This window comes from Zosterops lateralis (genome assembly GCF_965231275.1).
Source record: "Zosterops lateralis genome assembly, chromosome: 5".
Classification (NCBI taxonomy): Eukaryota; Metazoa; Chordata; class Aves; order Passeriformes; family Zosteropidae; genus Zosterops; species Zosterops lateralis.
In genome coordinates, this window is record NC_139766.1 from 71,151,054 (window position 1) to 71,170,546 (window position 19,493).

Sequence of the window (19,493 nt, forward strand, 5' to 3'; positions counted from 1 at the left end):
CTTGTTCTACGCTGGGGAGGAATACAGGAGAATATGAAAAAACCAAGCCGCTGGATAAAGGAGAATCCGGGGCTGTCCCAGGATTTGTAAAGGGAGAAAAAGGCAGAAGTAAGAAAAAGGAAAAGTTTTCAGCTCAGTTCAGACCATCGGCCACGGAAGGATCAGGTTATTTCCCAAACGCGGTGCAACGAACCTGAACTGCGGCCGCTTAAAGCAAACAACCAAATATTTTAAAATAAACCATTTCAGGGCATCATCAGCTCAACTACTGTGCTCATAATGCGCCGCCTACCAAAGCGTTTTTACCCCTCAATGCGTTAATTTGGGGGTAAAACCCGAAATTATTCTGAAAGCCGAGCCCTGACACGGCTCTGAGCACAGGTTCGGATGGCCTCGTAAACCTGGAGACAGACCTGCGGCTACTCCTTTAGAGTTATTCATGTAAGTCTATGTAATAAATTATTTAACTATATATATATTTTTATTATTATTATTATTATTTATTTTAAGAAGTTCTACTTCCGGCCCCGCGGCGCCCTCAGCGTCCCCCGGCCCAGCACCGCCCGCCTCCCGCCTCAGCGCCTCCCGCCTCAGCTCCGCCCGCCGCCTCCCGCCTCAGCGCCTCTCGCCTCAGCGCCTCCCGCCTCAGCGCCTCCCGCCGCCTCCCGCCTCAGCGCCTCCCGCCTCAGCGCCTCCCGCCGCCTCCCGCCTCAGCGCTTCCCGCCTCAGCGCTTCCCGCCGCCTCAGCGCTTCCCGCCGCCTCCCGCCTCAGCGCCTCCCGCCTCAGCTCCGCCCGCCGCCTCCCGCCTCAGCGCTTCCCGCCCCCTCCCGGAGGAATTACTGGGAGAGAGGAGCCGCCAGAGCCCTCGGCAGGCGCCGGAGCCCCGCTCCCGGCAGGTGAGGAGGAGGCCGGGCCGGGCCGATGTGAGGAGAAGGAAGGGGGCGGGAGAGGTCGGCGGGAACAGCAGGATGTCGCCGGGCAGTTCCCGCGGAGGCGGCGGGTTCGCTCCGGAGATCCCGGGCTGGCTCTGCTGTGGGGTGGGGAGGCGGCACCGAGCCTGCTCCGGGAGCCGGGACCCGAGCCCTTATCCTCGGGGCTCCGCGTTGTTCTCCTGCCTCTGGGAGTGAGGATAATGACACTGGCCTTCCCGTAGGAGAGGATGAGGTGAGATCCCGGTGGGTTCGACTCCAGTGAAGGGACGGACAACAACAGTAGGGCAGTGGCCGCCTTAGAGCTGCGGGAATAACCTACAGAGAGTTTATTTCTCTAGTGAATAGGAACTCCTTTAGCATTTACGTGAAGGAATATTCAGTGTGTTCAGGACTGGGCAGCTGTGCGGGGGATGCCTGAGGGGATCATGGATTTGTGGAAGCTGCCGAGGTCCAGGAGCATCGCTGGGTGCTGCCGAAGCAAGGGGTGGCTGTTCTTTCTTAATTAATTTGTAAAACTGGATCACGGGAACTAAAATCGGGAGGCATAGAAGTGTCTCTCTGGGCTGAACTGCAAACAAAGTGAAAGTGCTCAGGGGTTTTCCCCCTCTCCAAAGTTGACCTCATGTAATATCCCCTTAACTGGTGCAACACAAGGAAGGACAGAACTGGACACGGGGACAGTCCCTCCTGGCTTATACAGAGCTGCTTCCAGCCCCCCAGAGCTGGGAATCTGCAAGGAGGAAAGATTGATAATGGTGCCACCAACAGCTCGTCTCACAGATGGCAAAGGAATAACCTGCTATTATCAGGGTGTCTGTCTGTATTCCTGCCAAAAGCACAGATGATATTTCCTAGCTTGTTTTAAAGTGAGCTCTGCAGGAAATTTCGTGTTTCACTCATCATCTGTGCTGTTGCAGCCCACCTCAGTAACCAGGCTGAAGTTGCTGAGCTGCTGTGTCAGAACTGTGGCTGGTTTTTGTGTTACAGGTGCAAAGGAAGCAGGTTTGAGGTTTCACTCAGAAAACGATGCACTGATACACCATCATTCACCGTGCTTGGTGTTTGTATACAGTGTGTCAAAAATACACGTCAACTCCATCATCACAAAACACAATCATTACTTAATTTCAGTGATGATTCACCTACTCATAAAGCTCTCAATGGAGCTGGTGAGCTCCAGATCTGTGTGAGAGACACGTTGGGAACTTACTGCAGTCTGGATGTAGAAACATCTGCTCTGTGTGATACCAGTTAAATGGCTGCTCACATGTTTCTCTGGTGAGTAACTGGGAACTCGTTTGCTGGTTTCTACTTTCAAACAGCAAGACTTTTTTTCCCCAAGACTCAGCTTTAGTGCCTTGCATTTAGAGAATCAGATGACAGCCATTCCTAAGCTGTCTCAGGTTTTATTAGGATGCACTGCAGTCGCTCAGGCTTTGGAACACAATTTATTTCATAAGTATGTGGTCTCTGTGCTGCATGTGAAGAACTTTAAAATACCAAACCCAAGAAAAGTCATTTTTTAGCACTTCTGCAGCAGCAGAGAGCCAGGATTTTCCAACAGATAATGGGGAAATAGCTATAGAGGTGGTGACAATTCCTCTTCTAGATCTTGTGGAAACTCCAGATTTTGCATTCAGTTTTTATGCTGTCACAGCAGTCACTTCTAAATACTTTTTCTATGTGAGAGGTTAGTTCAGACACACGAGCCAAAGGAGTGTTTTATACCTACTTGAATTGCCACTGCCTACAGACAGACTGTTGGTACAAGTCATTTGATGCCTTCTGCTCACAGGACACACCAAGAGCAGAGCCCACAGGCCCAGCCACAACTGTTTAACTCCATTTTAAGTCTACCAAGTAACCCTCACTGCTAAGTTACATGTTTCTTGCAGAGATAAATCTGCCTCTGAGATCCTCATGAGGAGCTCGTTGGCAACCACGGTCAGTCGTGGCTTCTGAGCTCCCACCCCTGTGCTTTCATCATATTTATTGTCAGCTATCAGTTATCTGGAAGTTGTGTACAGTCAGCCTAGAGCAACACGAGAAGTGTTTTATCGCCACACTGAAACCAGTTTGTTTGGTTCCGCAGCGATCCCATGCCCTGATTTCACCCTTCCCTTGTCCTGGGGGCTCCTTCCACCATGTCCTCTTTCGAGGAGGCCGAAACAGAAGAAACGGTGACATGCCTCCACTTGACCTTCTACCACCCTGGGCAGCAGGAGAAGTTGATGTTCCGCTGCCTGAATTTCGGCAAGCGCGAGCAGGTCCGGGCGGAGGACACGGCCACGTTTGGCCGCGATTCTGGCACCTGCCGCTATAGCCTGGTGGACACCCGCGTCTCCCGGGTCCAGTTCTCCCTGCAGTTCTACAGGAAGCTCCACACCTCAGAATACGGCTTTGAGATAAAGAACTTGAGCAAGAGAACAAGACTGACTGTCAACCAAACTGAACTGGGTTACTTAAACAAGATCGACCTGCCCTGGAGGTCCGTCATCTGTTTTGGGGACTACCAGGTCCTAGCAGAGATCCAAGAAGGGGAGGCCATGGATTATTTTGAGACTCACTTACACCTGGCTGAAGCACCAATCTTACAGGAAAAGTGCCTGCCATCCCTGCAGCCTGTACCTGAGAAGGAAATTTCTCCTTCCTTTTTTCTTTCCCAAGGCGAAAGCCCCACAGAGATGGATGAAAATGACCTGTGCTAGAGGGGGTCAGGCTTTGTGGCTGCTCTCACCTCAGTCCAGCGTTCTTGGTGGTGCCCACTGGCTGCTGCACATCATTCACTTGGTGTTTTCAGCACAGGCATTGCAGAACACTGTTCCACAGAAAAATGGATTCCTCCTGCCACTGCCTTCACTGAGGCCTAAGGGCTCTCTGATGCCCAGAAAGGTGTGGGAGACAGGAGGTCACTCAAATCCATGGCAGCAGGTTCAATCCCAGAACTGTGGCCACGTGCCTTGAAGGGGTATTTAACAGGCATTAATACAGAGCATGCACAGCAGGGTTGTGGTCCCAAACAAGGAGTGACAAAATGGCTGGTTGCATATTATACTTCGTGTTTTGCTTTGGACACCAAATTCCAAACAGTATTTGGAAGCTTGGGTTGTAACTTCACAGATTTTGCAACTCTGAAACACTTTGTCTTTTATCTTTTTATAAGCTTCAAAGCAAGTTTTTTTTATTATTATTTTTACTTATTCAATTAACATATATATTTTTTGCAAGTTAACTACTTTTGCTTGTGATGTAGACAAATGTATCATCAATGATCATGGTCTATAAAAATCCACATTAATTTTGTAATAAAAGCATTTTGTTCCCTAGTAAGGATTTGCTCTATTGTACAGCTGCAATCTAAAAGAATTTTTGGGGAATAAAATTATTTTCAGGACATCCAGATAAGAGACTATCACTGGCAGTATTCCAGGCTTTCCAAAAGTGCCATTGCTCCATGGTAAGAATTTACATAAATACTTTCAGAAAGTTTTCTACCTCTACTCCTCTACCCAAGTCTCTCTAATAATTTTCTTGTCTTTTAAGTATTTCTCAGGTTGTTTCAGTCAAGTTTTTCTTTGTCAGGGGCTCAGCTTTTCATTGGCATTTGGCTTTTTTATTTTGTCAAGTATTTTAATTTGCTTGAAAGACACACTGGGAAAAATAGGAGTTACCCATTTTATCACCCCTAAATATTAGGGTGCATTTCAGCATTAATCATTCCAAGAAAACCATAATTATAACTGAGGGGAGGAACAGCTGAGATTCAGGCAACCAACCACAAGCCAGAGAAAGCCATGGGAGAGGCAGTGAAACTCACACACAGGTTTAAGTGTGTCTTAATGTGTGACAGGATTTGTCTATTCATCTCATCTTTGACAAAAGTACTTTGTTGCCATGTTTTGTACCCTTGGAACCAGGCTGTGGTTTCCAAACAACAATCACTCACACAGCTGATATTTACCTGAGGTAAGAATCAAGCATGTATAGTACCCATTAAAAAATGAATTGTTTCCTATCGCTCCATGGATCCGACCAGCAGAAGTTAATTAACACAAGGAAGGTTATTTTACCTTCAAAGTGGGAGGGTACAGCTGCTCATTTCCAACAGGAGAAGGGCTCCATGACCCAAATTCCTCAGGTCTTGTGTTAGTGCAGCTTGTTTGGAGCTTCCCTCCCAAAGCAGCAGGTCCCCAAAAGGACTGTGGGATTCAGCAGGGCTCTGCCACAAACCCAGCAACAGACACAACACTGCCAAATATAAGACTTGCTGAAAATTTTAATGACTTTTAAATTTGTACAGATTTCCATTTTACAGTACCCTTGAACTGTTTCACATGAGCTGTTTATAGAATCTCTCAAGTTTCTCACACATCCACAAATATGGAACATCACTTCAAAGTCGCTCAGCATGGTGCACTGAGCACTGTAAGTGTTATCATTAACCATGGCTACAGAACATGCCCATCACAGAAACAGCTGGAGTCAGCCTCCTTTTTCCTAAGTGCTTGTTCATCCTAAGGGCAGGACTGTCAGCTAATTGACTTCCTCAAGGCATGGTCAGGACAAGGTCACCTCCTGTGCACTGGCCAGGAAAAGCAGTGACCAGTGCAGGGGAGGTGACAGTTTCAGCAGGTAAAAAACATGTTATTTACATGTTGAGGAAGTTGCCTTCCTTCCCATAGGAATATATTGTACAAAGAAATATCCAGGAGAAGTCACACAGCAGTAGCTTAGGCCAAACCCAAAATATACATTTGATGTGTACAGGTCTTTAAAGCTCATTACAAGTATTGCAAATATAAATAATGGCATTAAAATATTTTCAGTGACATAGCTACAACTGAAATGAAGAGATGGAATGTTACCAACAGGATTTATCTGTTCTCTCAGGTTATTTGTGCATATTTAATCCCAGTGTGCAGTGGTTTTGTTCCTTATCCACACTGTAATGACTAAAATATTCCAAATAGTTTCAGATCATCTAAACCAACGACACAACTTTCACCAACAAATTCAGTTATGATGACGACAGCAGAGGTTTGTTACTTATCACAACGTGTTCCTTTTACTCCAAAACAAAGTTAAACCCTGTCACCCTTTTTCCATGGCAAAATGAGACAGCTACACAAAAAAAACGGCAGAGTAGAATGGCTTTACTTTGAGACTTTGGGGAAAGCTTGAGATCTGCAAGTATTTTGCAGCTTCTCTTCTGTTAAAAAGTAAGATTTACATGGAATACCAGGGGAGACCACACAGCACAGGACACCACTAGTGGTGCAGTCACTGAAAATCTCCTTGGATTTCAGCCCATATTAGCAGGATTAACCTTCCACTCCAGAGGCACAGGAAAGGCAGAGCACTTTAACACACTGTTAAAACATGAAGTTTTCTTCCTTCTTTTCAAAATGCTGATATAGAAATTCAGTCTTTAGGTTCTTGTTCTTCCCACCCCAGCAGCAGAGCCATCATCCCTCCCCCAGTTTGCTCACTGAATGTTGCTTTTCTGTAATTGTTCTGATCCGGCGAAATTACAAATTTTCCACAACTGAAGAATTTTAAGGACCATGTAGCAACAGATGTTGGCCTGGGGGGCTGGGAAAACAAGACTTTGGTCCTCCCAGTTCTCCACTGGTTAAAATTCCCATTTTATTGACACATAGAGAATTTATATTCTAATTTATTTTCGTTTTTCTATCTAGCACACACTTACTAAGTCTGGTGTATTATACAAGACAATATCTTCCCTAACCTGATGAGTTTTACTATGTTCATTGAGGTTAACCGTGCTTAGCATAAAGTAATTTAGAACACAAAGTAAATGGAAAAAGGACAACACAAAACTAGGAAGACTCTAAGCTAGACAGTGGAAAATCTGCAATTCACCATATGCCGAATTTGTTTTGCAGCTCTTGCTTTTGCGACCTCTAAACAGCTGAAGAGCAAGTCAAAAAGCACAGACCAGAAATGAAAATATTTTAAAATTATTTCTCTATCTTCAAGTATTAAATAAATTATAGAAGACTGCTTCTGAGATAAATATTAGGCGCCAATGATGAATTTTAAAACAAAATCAATAGAAACATCATCCAGAAAAAAAAAGGCAAGTTTAAATACAGATAAGTGAAGCTACGAAGCTTCAATTAGTGCAGATAATTTTATATTAAATCCAGATATCCAGAAATATCCACAACAGAATCATCCCAGTCATCACAAAAGTGGAGAAGGTAGATGATAAAATTGCACTTAGTTCTGAATTCATTCAGACAGCAGGTCAGTCCCGTTCCTCGCCATAAGAAAAAGGGGGAAGCGGGTTACGAGAAGGAGCAGATTGGCTTTTCCACATTCCATTCCCCTTTCCCAGCATTTGGTCATGGGCAGGTGTGGTCACTATCTGTCCTGGCGCTCGGAATCCGACAGCCTGAGGTCAGAGGCCGACAGCTCCAGCACGGGGTTGACGAAGCCGGCGTACTCAGAGTTGCCGTTGTCATCCATCTCGGCGCTGACAAAGTCATTCTCCCACTCCAGCCCGTTGGAATCGTCGGAGGCCGAGGCTGGATGGCTTCCTGTCCTCCTGCTGTTGAATCTCAGCGCTGCCTTCAGGATGTCCTCCTCCGTCTTGGAGCGTTCCCTTACGGGAATCATCCTGTTCATGCCTGGGATTTAACGCACAAGTGTGAGAAACGACACATCCCCGTGAATTTTCATCTAACTTTTATGCTTCTGCTAGAAGAAAAAGTAAAATTTGGACAGTTATGGGGTTCAGTGGTCTAGGAAAGGTCTTCAGTCTGTCTGGAAATGGATATTTAATTCCATACAAAATAAGGCAAAATATGGTTCTGGAAACTGCCCAAAGACATCTAAGATTTTACTGATCTCGTCAGTAATACTTGTGGCAAAAAAATCACCTGCAGATTGGCAAGAAGAAACAAACCCTTGCTGGATTTTGGTAAGCCTTTCAATAGTCAAGGTTTCAACAGTTTTGGATAAACTTTCAACTAAGAGCTCTTGCAGGTTTAGTAAATAAAAGGGAAAGTATTGGTAAGGATGAGGAAATACAGGAAATACCTGTAACAGCAGCAATGAGGATAGCTGGGAATACTCCTTGGAATGAAGATCAAAGCTCCCAGTGAATGTTACAGTGCAAGTTGTAAGGGTTTTTTCCCAAATTATTTAAATCTTGACCAACTCCCACATTTTAAAAGGAAGAATTCTTCCTTTCCTTCTGCTCCTGGCTCACGAGAGGGCAGCATTTCTTTACTATTACTTTTGTCAAGACTTTACAAGTTAGTTGCACAAAATACAGGGGTATTTTGGATACTGGAGTATCCAAATAAATGAATTCATTCTGTAGGGCTATCTCCACATTTAGCAAAATAAGGAGTTTTCTTGGTAAAAATAATTTACAGCTTAACTATTACAAACTTGTCAGAAATAAGTTCTAAATCACCTTCCCTTTTGAAAACGACAGATTTCCAATGACCATAGCTTAAACTGTCAACATCTCTAACTTTTGAGTTCAGGATGAAGCTGAAATGCAGGATAAATACCTTCTTCATCTTCCCACTCTAAATCCAAGGAGGTGCTGTCATCATTCCCACTCACTGATTTGGTTTTGGTCATCAAGTCACAACTGCTCTCCGTGTTGGGCGTCAGCACTGTGGCATCAGATGAAAGTCCTGTTAAAAAAAAACCCCATAATGTATTTTTAGTTCATAAATGTACTTGAATTTCAGGTTCAAGGTGTAAAAGTAAAATTTTAAATTAAGCTTTCATGGTGCTTTGTGGCCCTTTAAACCTTAGGAATGATGGAAAAGGCACTTTGTCAGTTCAAAGAATAATCAGGAACTTATTAATAGTCAATATCACTGAGATATTGCCTAATTAGAACTAAAAGGGATTTTAATAAGCTGTGAACAGAGCTTGATGAAGACTTGCAAAAAAACCCAAACAAATCAACCCTCTCCTCCCCAAAAAACTAAACTACTCAGTATTTCCTGAAACACAACCATCCATCCTCCACCTTAGTGGTTATCATGTACTGTCACCAGAACTTAGAGATAAAAGCTTATTAAATTGTTTTCCTCTAAACTGTTAGTGGATTTTTTAAGTACAGGCAGCCAAATTCCCTCTTGCACTTCATTATGAAAAAAATTAAGCATTAATATGATTCTAATTACTTTGCCAAGGAATGATTAAAGAAAGCTATAAACACACATCTGCATCTTCAGTACAGGGGTCTGGTTTTGCAAGAAATGTTCACCACTACCTTTTATCTATCAGATTAAAAAAAATCACCAGATTTTTAAATTACAGATATAAGCATACACATTTTAAAATTTGTCTGTGCAAACATAAAACTATAAATAATCTGTGTTTATCTAGAAAAGGAAGCTGCACTTTGTGCCCCTCAGAGTCCCTTAACATTTAAAGATGCTCTTAAGGAAAGGCAGACTTACTACTACTTCGGAAAGCTTCATACTGGAATTTTGTATTCCTTAGGAAAGGATCAAGATCTTCCGCTGCCACAGAGCTGCAAGAACAATGTGCAATTTTTTAGCTTTAGAAACCTCCAAGGGTATCAAAAATACCTTAAATCCACATGCCCCCAGCTCTGTGCTACAAAGCTCATACACCCTGAACTAAATTCATTATAAAACTATCTGCAAAATGCTTTTCTATTCCTATTGATCACATCCTCTCCCAGGCTGTGCTTCTGCTCAATTTTTATTAGTATTTTCAGTCAAAAATTAATTAATTAACTAAAAAAAAACCTCTTCCCCTCTCTTCATCACTTCAGACAAAATCTCCTTTAATTTTGAATTAATTTTTTTAAGTAATGAATTCAAACCCTGTTCCTGCAGTCCTTTGTTTTTAAAACCTGGCCAGTTGCTACACAGTTTTCACAGCTCCTATTCTAACTGTGCTTCCATAGCAAAATGCCTCCTGTCCCCCTTGTCTTCCATGCATGAGTTTTTTCTAAATTCAAACACCATTCCACTGTAATATTCTCCACTTTTTTTTTTTTTTAGCTTGTTTTTCCCACCACCACCACTGAACACAGAAGGTGGGAATAAAGAGACTTAAACCCATAAATCTATAAATATAATTAAGGATATTAATGAAGAAACAGGCAGACTCTATAAACCATTTAAATAGCACATTTCTGTTGGGTTTTTAAACCAGAGTCCTGAATAATTAATATATTTTTATGTTAGCTGAAATTTTACATATAAACACCTTTTAAAAATGAACCTCTGGATTTTGAGTGTGTGTAAATAAATAGCTGGGAGCATCACTGTATGCAGCAGTCTAATAACTCCAGTGATAACCAGAATGAATCCAAAACACCCCCCCTAACTTTCCAGATGAGGAACAGGAGTAGAAACAGTCAAGACTCTCAGTTATCATGAATAAAATTTGTTTTCTTACCTCTGGAACTCTCCATTATTAACAGCATGTGCTCTCTGCGTTATCCTGTGCTGCCTACGTTGCTATCAAGAAAAGCGAATTGTTGAAAAGGCTGAACACTCAAAAATGAGCTCTCAACACTTAATCCTATTTTATGCACCCCCCCAAAAAAACCCCATCAGTTTTTAGAAACATTGGACACCACCTCAGTCACAACTGCACCTGTCTTGTCTCCTGTCTTCTTAAAGTATTTTCAGTGCACAACTAATGCCTGGGTGATGTTTGATTTCTTTTGCTCTGTGCCCAGGAACAGCCACTCTGCCATTTAAAAGATAAATATTTCCTACAAATCCTTTTATCCCTGTGCAAAGCAGTGCTGCCATCTCCTCTGGCTGTCTCCATCAGCACTAAGTGCTTCATCTATATTAATAACAACTTTGCTGCCTTGCAGGGCCAAAAGTATTAATAACTCTGCTAAGGTCAACTTCATCTGAGAATTGCTCTTTGCTTTGGGTGTGGGGAGGTAACTGCACTGGATCTAGTGTTTTTCAATCCCAAGATGATGGGGGGGGTTGTTTTCTGGCACACTTTGCATCTTGGATATTTAAGTAATAATAGTTGCAGGTTGAAAGGAGTAAACGGGGAGTGTAGAAAAAAAAAAAAAAAAGTAGAAGTAGAAATACCACACTGTGGTGTGAGGTTGGTAGAGGTAAAAAAACTTAAGAACACAGAGAGGAACAGACAGAAATTTGGCACAACACAGTCAACAAATCTGTCAAAATCAACTACTGACACATGCAACGATTTTCTTTTAGGATTCCTATACCCACATAATACCCAAATTAGATTATCTCCCCATTTTGCCAGGTCACATCCCAATATCCAGCACTGCCAGTTCCAAGAAGCACACATATTAAAATTCCCTGCTGTTATGGATCCTGACATTTAGTAGGGCAACATCAGAAAGCCAAATGAGCTTTAAAGGAGGCCATACTTCCAAGGAAAAAGCCATTTCCCCATTTGTGCCCATAAACAGCAGAGAGATGAGTGATGCATTCAGAAATAGCTTCCAGTTTCTCTAGAAGGGCTAAGTGTTTGATGCATATCTGGACAAAAATGCTTCCTTAAAATCCTTATAATCCTGATGGGTTTTGAGGAGGGCATTTGAGCAGGAGATAAGTGGTACTAATTTTACACGAAGAGGAAATTAAAATCTCTATAACCCATTCTATCTTAGGTCCTGACTAAAAGTGCACATTAAAAATACTGAAAGACAAGAAATGCAGCATTTCTTGCACAGAACTTCTACAAAAACCAGTTAACGCCATTTAAAGAAAAAAAAATTCTACTTTTGCTGGCTTTCTATAGATCAAAAGTGGTAAGAAAAAAAAAGCAGGCAAAAAGGTCAGAAAGAATTAACCCTCCCACCCCAAATGGCAAGGGGAAAGAAAGAAATGAGAAATGAGAGCTATACTGAGTGACATAAAAATTAGATGAAAACTCTTAAGCAAGGTCAATACAAAACACAAAGATAAGGAACAATACAGTGCATAAATAACATGAAGTGCACTTTACAATTCTACATGATGTCACAACGTGTGCCTGATTTCAGGAGGTTTTTTTTACCCAAAAACCCATCACAGATTATTTGACATTTCAGATCAGTAACTTCTACATATTATATAAGAAGAGTGTTAAGCTAATTATGGATTAAAATTATAACTCATTCAAAATCTATACTCGGCGACAGAAGCTGTTTCAAACAATTATGGTGATTTTCAGCTGTTCCAACCAGCTGCACTTTCAAATCTTGTACTTCTTCCTCTACTTTACAAGCCAAAGCCATCTCCTCATCAAAGTCTCCTGAGATGGAAAGGATATCAGGGAAGTCTGCACACATGGGAACAGGACAGAGGCTCTCATATGTATTGGGGTCTTTTTCCCCTCACCTCCAAGAGCTTTTTCTGCTTTGCTGCCCTGGCTGCTTCACGTTGTGCAGCATATAAAGCCTCCTCTTCTAGTCTTAACTTCTCCTCTTGTAAGGCTAACTGTATATGAACAAAACAATAATGGTTAACAAAAGCAGAACCTATCTATCTTCCTACTAATAAACCCGAAGTGCAAGGAAACAAAAGAAAAGCAGCTAGAAAATCAAAATAAAACAAAACAGACTACAGCTAAAGCATTAACTGAATTTAACAGCTTCCCTCCCCACAACCAAACAGCCCGAGAAATTCAGGTAACTATTGGATAAACATTTATTATTAGTGAATTGCTGTAATGCTTTTTCTATTTTATTATGAACTGCATGGTGAAAGATTTAAAGATTTTCAGTTTGTTGGCACTTTAGATTAAAGTTCATTCGAGCTCTATATTTTATTCCAGGTCATATTCCATTAACTGCTGCAACACTAAAACAGAATAACAAATTATGTGTCTCTTTCCTTAAGAAAGTTGTGGAGAAAATTCAGCACAAGAAAAGTTGAATCAAGAAATATTTCCCATTTGGTCTTGCATTAAAAAAAGGGTCAAATTTAAGAGATCATGGTCAGAGACCCAGCCTATTCATTCCATTTTCCAGTTAAGAGGCTATTAAAAAGAAGGAATTTGTGCATCTTGCAGACTGAAAAATACTAACTGATGAACAAAACTCAACTGCTCCATGTGAGTGGAATCTCTTGGTGTCCATGGCTGATCATAACATTTTTGGAAGAAAAACCATTTATAATGTCACTGTAACCACTTACCTCTGACTGAAGCTTCAGATCAACAACCCTCTGCTTTTCAGCAATGGAGTCGTAGTGTCTGTCCTTCAGGTCTGCAATTTCCTCCTCAGTCAGAGGCCTGGGAGCAGGGGAGAAACACAAAAAAGCTCCATCTATTATTCATGCATGACAACCCTCATTTGCATTCTAACATAGCTGTGTGGTCTTTCCTGACCTGTCCTTTAATGCAGATCCAACAGGCTGTGCTTGTGGCCTGTTCCTCCTGAAAGTTCCAGTTTATTCAGGACAATAAGCTGCCTCTCCTCACTCTCACAATATGTGTTATTTATATCTTTACAGAAAGCATATTTTCAAAACCATCTCTGCTGACAGAACTACTGGAATAGAACCATTACCGTCATTGCAGTCCAAAATCACTTTTTTTCCCTTAGTTGTTTTTCCCTTTGTTTTTCCCTTACCTCATTCTGTTTAATATTCACAGTGGGACAGCAGAGGGAAGGAGAGGTCCTGTCTCAAAGTCTTACCTGTGACTGCTTCCTGGGCTTTCCCCCTGTTAAAATAAATAGAAAAGTTTGATTTTTGTAAAGACAGAGCACTTCCAAAACTCCCCTTAGCAAAGCAACCCAACAGGTCCATTTCTGTTCTCAGACTGAGGGCACTTGTTGAGTCTTATGCAAGAGTTATACTGGGAGTAAATTCTCCTTTAAGTCTTCCCAAACACACTTCTTCCCCACACCTCTTCTTTTCTTTCTTCCCAAAGTCCATAGTTCCCCATTCCTTAATGGGTTATTTCCCAATACTCCCCAAAACCAATCTCTTAGATCTTTATCCTGTCTTAAATCCATATCCTTAGTGCAAGGAAAACTGAAAGTAAAAAAACCCCTGTGATTTAAGTTGACAACTCAGCTTAAAGTAAGAGGAAGATCTGGATGTTGGAACCATTTTTAAGGATTGTACAAGCAGTTTTCACTGGTACTCACCTCATCACTTTCCACCAGGTTCTCAAACTGCAGAGAAAAAGAAATAAATAATTTTTACAATTCAATATAATGAGTCACTAAAGACATACAGCAAGTATGAGTGGATATTTTATGTGTCTTGTAAAAGCACTTCTTCAATTCTAACCGTGGGACTGTAACTCTGCTTTCAGAGGAATTTTATTTGTAGAGTCAGACCTATCTTCTCACCAATGTTTCTTGTCTCAAACATTACATTCTCCTAAAAGAAGAGTCCAAATGAAAAAAAAAAAAAAACCCACAACATTCTCAGCTGCACAAACTCATGCAGCAGAAGTTCAATTGTCACATTAACAAAGAAAAGGCAAATAGAAATCCTCTGTAGCGTTTTCAGTACAGGAATCTTAAATCTATTCAGTGCATCAAACAGAGACACAGAGGTTAGTACCTACAGAAAGACTCCTTACTGACCTAAAATTTGGGAGGAGACCAATACCTCCTTTTCCCTGTCACATTTCTGAGCCAGAAAAACTCTCTCACAACAGGAAGTCCTGCACCAAAACACATTTCCCCCGCTGTACACATCTGACCCCTTTCTCAACAGCCAAAGCATTAAGGACAATAATTAACGTTATCCTCACTAATGGGGGCGATCTGGGACTTCCAGAGCACAGGAACACTCAGGCAAAGTAAACCAGGTTATTCCTGGCTAACCTTACACTACCCTTGGCCACAAGGAGTTATGTCTGGAGGCTGGGAAAGGATCCCTGTAGGGAACAAACTAGATTACAGATGCAACAACTATCAGGTAACCCCATCAGGTTCTTTTTGTACAATCTGATTCCTGATCCTGCAATCGAGAGCTAAATACTCTGCACTTGTACAAGCAGCAGAATCCCAACACAGCAGAGAGGAGATGCAACAAGCAGCTCTGTGTGGAATGCTGTGGCGATGAACAGCAGACCATAACAGATACTTCTCTTCCTCCCAAAGGACACCTTAATATTCTGAGGTGCAGTAAGAACCCAGCTCTCCACCCAGTGCAGCATCACTTTAGGCTGGAATATCCCAGAATGTTTCAGTGTCCATAAACTGCAAAAAGTGTTAAAGGCATTGCTAGGATTCAGCTTTTCCTACTTTTTCTTAAGTGGCTAAAAATGTAAGTACTCACCTCTATAGTGAAGTGTTCTCCTGTTGAACATGTTCTAAAATACTTGGATCTGGAAAAGTAAGTTTACAGTTATACTACAGAGAAGACTCTTCAATACACAGCAGAAGGTAAATGAGCCCGAGAATTTAAAATAGATTTTAAAACTTGTTAAATATAAAATAACAACAAAATCTTAATGTATTTAACGCATTGACTTATTCAGTGGAGCTCTGTATCAGTAACCAGAGCAGAGAGAGGCAAGAGCATGGAAACACCTCCTGTAGAACTGGGAAAAAAACTAAAACCCTTGTGAGATGAAAACATTTGTCAGGATGCTGGACTCGACATTTACACACAATTAGCATGTTCTGCAATCCCTTTAATACACTTTTCCTGGAAAAAAACCCCATTGTTCCAGGCAATTTCTGAAAATGCTGATGCTCACCATGGCACTTAACTCTTTCCTGGCATCTTGTACCTCATCAGTGCTAAACAATACATTTTATTTTAACAGCTTGTCACATCCAGAAGGCTGAGCCTCAGAGAAAAACATCCAACAAGAGGTCAAGGCAATACTTTTAAACAAAACAAAACAAAACAAAACAAAAAAACCCAAACAAGAAAAAAAAAAAAAATCAAACAAGCAAAAAAAAAAAAAATCATGCTCCAAATTTACACAGGGAATTGGTTTCCCTGTGATTAATTTTTTAATTCAGAATTCTTCCTATTTTATTTTAGTTCTTTTACAGAGGACAGTTAGTCCTCTACAAAACCCAGGAGAGTATTAAGTTCCGTGGATACATTTTTACCTAGCCAAGGAGGTTTGGCCAGCGTCCAGAAGAGCATTCTAACATAAACACTCCTCGGTACAACATCCACTTCATCGAACTGTTTCAAAAATCAGGGTTTCCAGTTGCAAGTGCTGATGGGTACAAGGCATAAACCCAGGGCCCCAGGGATTTCTACACTTGCAAGAAAGATCGTTCAGCACTTGCAACCGACACCTACTTTGACAATAATAAAAGCAACACACCAGCCGAAGCCTGAATTATTTTAACCGTATCATATTTCACCTCCATCTCATTTTTCGTTGGAAGGCAGTTTAAGGAACGTCTCCCCTGGCAACTTGTTGCACTACCCACTGGTTCCTCGTTGCACAACCTCTCCTGCTACTAAAGAACCTTTTCCAGAGAATTCACTGTTGTGAAACTAGAGAGGAAAGGCCACCTGAAATCATGCACTACGTGACAAGGATAACTGGGACACGTGGCATGAACACTTGGAGCAATTTCACTGCTACCCTTCTCTGCAATTTGGTGTGTAGGAGCCAATACCATTAAGAATCCCATTTCATAACACTGTAACAGGAAATTGTTCCAGGGCTATCTATACTGTTAACGAACATGTAATTCCAGTTTGCAGTGCTGGGCTTGAGGTAAATGACTTCCGACTTCCCAGACACTTGAGCTGCAGTCAGCTTAGCTGCAAGAACTGAAAAGTGCACTGAATGCAGTGCAAGCTCCCTAAGTGTCATCACAAACAGCCCAACAGCAATGCCAGCTCTAGGAAGAGCTACTCTGAACAGAGACTCAGCCCCAGGAAACCTAATTCTGTGTAGGAGTTTGAGCCCATAAATCCCAGAACTACTTTTGAGTAGTGGTTTGAGGTCATTATGGACACAAACAGGAGACCCATCAGCTTCATCCCTACAAAAAACCTCAAGTGAAGTACCAGCAAGCTATAAAAATGTTTACACCTTTTATAATTCTCCTTTAAGCTCTACTTTTCTCTTATTTTCTAAGACTTGGGAATCCTTTTGGTTGGATAGCTCCTGGAGAAAACCATTCAGCTGACAGGTCACAGGACCTACAGAGACAGTCAGATTAATCTTCCAAGATCTGAAGCTATTAAGGAGACCAACTTTTCATACATATATATATACATACTTCATATGTACATATATATTAAGCACAATTCCAAGCAAAGGCAACTTATAATCTTGCAGGATATTAAAACACTTAATAAAAACTCTATACTTAGTTGTTTAATTAGGAGTTTATGTCTCACAAGCAAATCTTGGAGCATCTAAAAATAATGAATCTGGGGGGGGGGGAGGATCTGAGTGATTAAAATGATCACAAAGTTGATAAGCTACATTTTTTTTACATTATGGTGTTTCAGAAATAGCCAAATGTGGACAATGTGGTATCAATCTGACTTGCAGACTTTATAATAAGACACATTTTACAGTTTTGGTTTTAATACAATTCCCTGCTCAGTGGAAGGAGAATAACCTCAACACACTGTAAACTACCACCACCACCACACCCGGAAAACAAATCTGATCTGAAACACAGGCCAGCAGTTCTCTGTCCATTCTATATGCCCAAGACTTTCACTGCAGGTTGTGCAACACCTAGAACAATAAATTAGACAATACAACAGCAGGCAGTAAGATTGGTTTCACTGCTAAGGACAGCCTGATACTGGACTAACACATGCAGAGATTGTCACTACCCTGCCTGCTAAAAAAGGAGTATTGGCCTGTGGAAGGAGACTCAGCAAAACACACGTGTGCAGGAAGAACCTTCCAAGTACTGCCCGGTGTTCTCCAAGCACAACAAACTGATACTTCAGCGGCAGCTGTCAAGGCATCGGAGGTGTTCTCATCCCCTCCAGTGGAGCACTAAAATTACAAGCAGCTATCCTCGACATGCACTGCCCTGGTTTTTCACCCATGTCTCCGGGAAGCAGCTTGTCTGGAAGGCCTTTCAGAGGGTGAGACTCGCCTGCCAGAGCTGATGTGAAGTAAGAGGCCACGAGCTTGCATCACGTAAAACACTCAGCTTATCTGCTGAGAACGATTTCTATCCTAATGCAACGAAAATAAGAGATATGTAGGTATCCAGTACTGGTCAGTACATGGAAAAATCCCAAGCATTTCCTGTTTGCACAGTGCTTTTCCATGAACTGGTTGTGGCAGAATGAAACAGGTTGTCATACGTTTCCAAGAGATAAGAATTCGTCTGAAACCATTCTGCTCCTGATTTATCCCAACAGCGTCTCAGCCTCTGACTCACAGAGAAGACTAGATCACATTGCAGAAACCCGGGTGTTTTTCCGTCTTTTGCACAAAGCACGGCCGCCCGCACGGGTTTTGGCAACTGACCTAAAAAAAACCCAATCTTCTCCGAGCATCTCCTGCCGGAAAAACACCGGGGCGAGGGGCCGGCGACCCTGGAAGCGCATTAGCCCGGACCGCACGGAGCCCGGGGGCTCCCGGCGCCTCCGCCCGCCCGGGATACCGGGGCTCCCCAAGGGCCACCGAGCGCTCCCGGACTCCGCATCCCTGCCCACCCCGCCACCCTCTCCTGCCCCACGGGGAAGGCGGAGCCGGCGGCCCCGGCACCTCCCCGCCCCGGGGAGGGGAAAGGAGCATCTCCCGCTCACCCTCCGCCGCGCTGGATCCGGCCGGGCTCCCTCCGGAAGAGCAGCCCGCAGCACCACTGCGCCCAGCAGTTCCCCATGGCATCCTGCTGGTGGGAACGGCTCCTGCTGCCTTCCCGGCGGGCTCAGGCCGCCCGGGCCGCGGGGAGGGGCGGCCGCGGACCCCCGGGAACAAAGGGCCGGCAGAGCCTCGTGGTTGCGCAGGGGCGGGCGGCGCTCGCCCCGAACCGGCGCCGGCACCGCCCCCGGCACCGGCATCATCAGCGGCCACATCAGCCCGCCCCTCGCCGCGACCGTCCCAGCCCGGCAGATCCCGCCCCAAAACCGGCTTCCCCCGGGCCGGGGGAGGGGGATCAGCCCACGGCAGCCCGCGTTTGAAAGGAGGGGAAATGCCAGGGCAGGGTGAAAAAGCATCGCCGGTAATCGCGTTGTGAAGGAGAGGAAGTGCGTTCAAGGTCCCTGTTATTATGAGCGGGGAAAGGGGTGTCTCCGCACCTATCAAGCCCGGACTGGGTCAGTCCCACGGAGGTAGTAACAGTGCTGGAAAAACCTGGAGCACAGGCACCGTGTGGTTTAGTGCAGCTTTTGGTCTCTCAGGCTTCTTCTATCACAGCTCCACACTGACACGTAGAATCACAGAATGGTTTGGGTTGGAAAGGACCTCAAAGCCCATCTCATTCCACCCCCTGTCACGGGCAGGGACACCTTCCACTATCCCAGGGCGCTCCAAGCCCCGTCCAACCTGGTCTTGGACACTTCCAGGGATGGGGCAGCCACAGCCTCTCTGGGGAACCTCTGCCAGGGGTTCTCCACCCTTACAGGGAGGATTGTTTTTCCTAATCTCCAATCGAATATGCAATCTACTCTCTTAGT

General features: G+C 43.3%; 2 protein-coding genes across 8 annotated transcripts; one reads left to right on the forward strand and one right to left on the reverse strand.

The window, feature by feature from the left end:
• Positions 1-794: 794 nt before the first annotated feature.
• On the forward strand, positions 795-4,343 carry TIFA (TRAF interacting protein with forkhead associated domain). 6 transcript variants are annotated; one of them, XM_083861383.1, is made up of 2 exons: positions 795-897; positions 3,026-4,343. In XM_083861383.1, the coding sequence occupies exon 2, from the start codon at positions 3,078-3,080 to the stop codon at positions 3,639-3,641; it is 564 nt and encodes a 187-aa protein (XP_083717509.1). In that variant the 5' UTR covers positions 795-897; positions 3,026-3,077; the 3' UTR covers positions 3,642-4,343. The 6 variants fall into 6 exon arrangements, with proteins under 6 accessions (XP_083717509.1, XP_083717507.1, XP_083717510.1 ...); XM_083861381.1 differs by having other exon boundaries at positions 841-897; positions 1,921-4,343; XM_083861384.1 differs by having other exon boundaries at positions 841-897; positions 2,065-4,343.
• Positions 4,344-5,191: 848 nt separating this feature from the next.
• Positions 5,192-18,802, reverse strand: AP1AR (adaptor related protein complex 1 associated regulatory protein). Of its 2 annotated transcripts, XM_083861836.1 has the most exons (10): positions 18,624-18,798; positions 15,195-15,243; positions 14,048-14,074; positions 13,592-13,617; positions 13,089-13,185; positions 12,291-12,389; positions 10,363-10,424; positions 9,390-9,463; positions 8,481-8,609; positions 5,192-7,586 (listed from the first exon to the last, which is right to left on the reverse strand). In XM_083861836.1, exons 1-10 carry the CDS (start codon positions 18,698-18,700, stop codon positions 7,321-7,323), a joined length of 906 nt encoding a protein of 301 aa, XP_083717962.1. In that variant the 5' UTR covers positions 18,701-18,798; the 3' UTR covers positions 5,192-7,320. The 2 variants fall into 2 exon arrangements, with proteins under 2 accessions (XP_083717962.1, XP_083717963.1); XM_083861837.1 differs by lacking the exon at positions 12,291-12,389 and having other exon boundaries at positions 18,624-18,802.
• Positions 18,803-19,493: the final 691 nt, after the last annotated feature.

Bases quoted from the DNA above. Each gene is read 5' to 3' on its own strand.
- TIFA (XM_083861383.1), top strand. From the start codon at position 3,078: ATGTCCTCTTTCGAGGAGGCCGAAACAGAAGAAACGGTGACATGCCTC.
- AP1AR (XM_083861836.1), bottom strand. From the start codon at position 18,700: ATGGGGAACTGCTGGGCGCAGTGGTGCTGCGGGCTGCTCTTCCGGAGG. The intron at 14,075-15,194 runs GTGAGTACTTAC...TTTTCTCTGCAG, and splicing joins GAGAACACTTCACTATAGAG to TTTGAGAACCTGGTGGAAAG. The intron at 10,425-12,290 runs GTGAGGGGAAAA...TTTTCTTGATAG, and splicing joins AGCAGAAAAAGCTCTTGGAG to CAACGTAGGCAGCACAGGAT.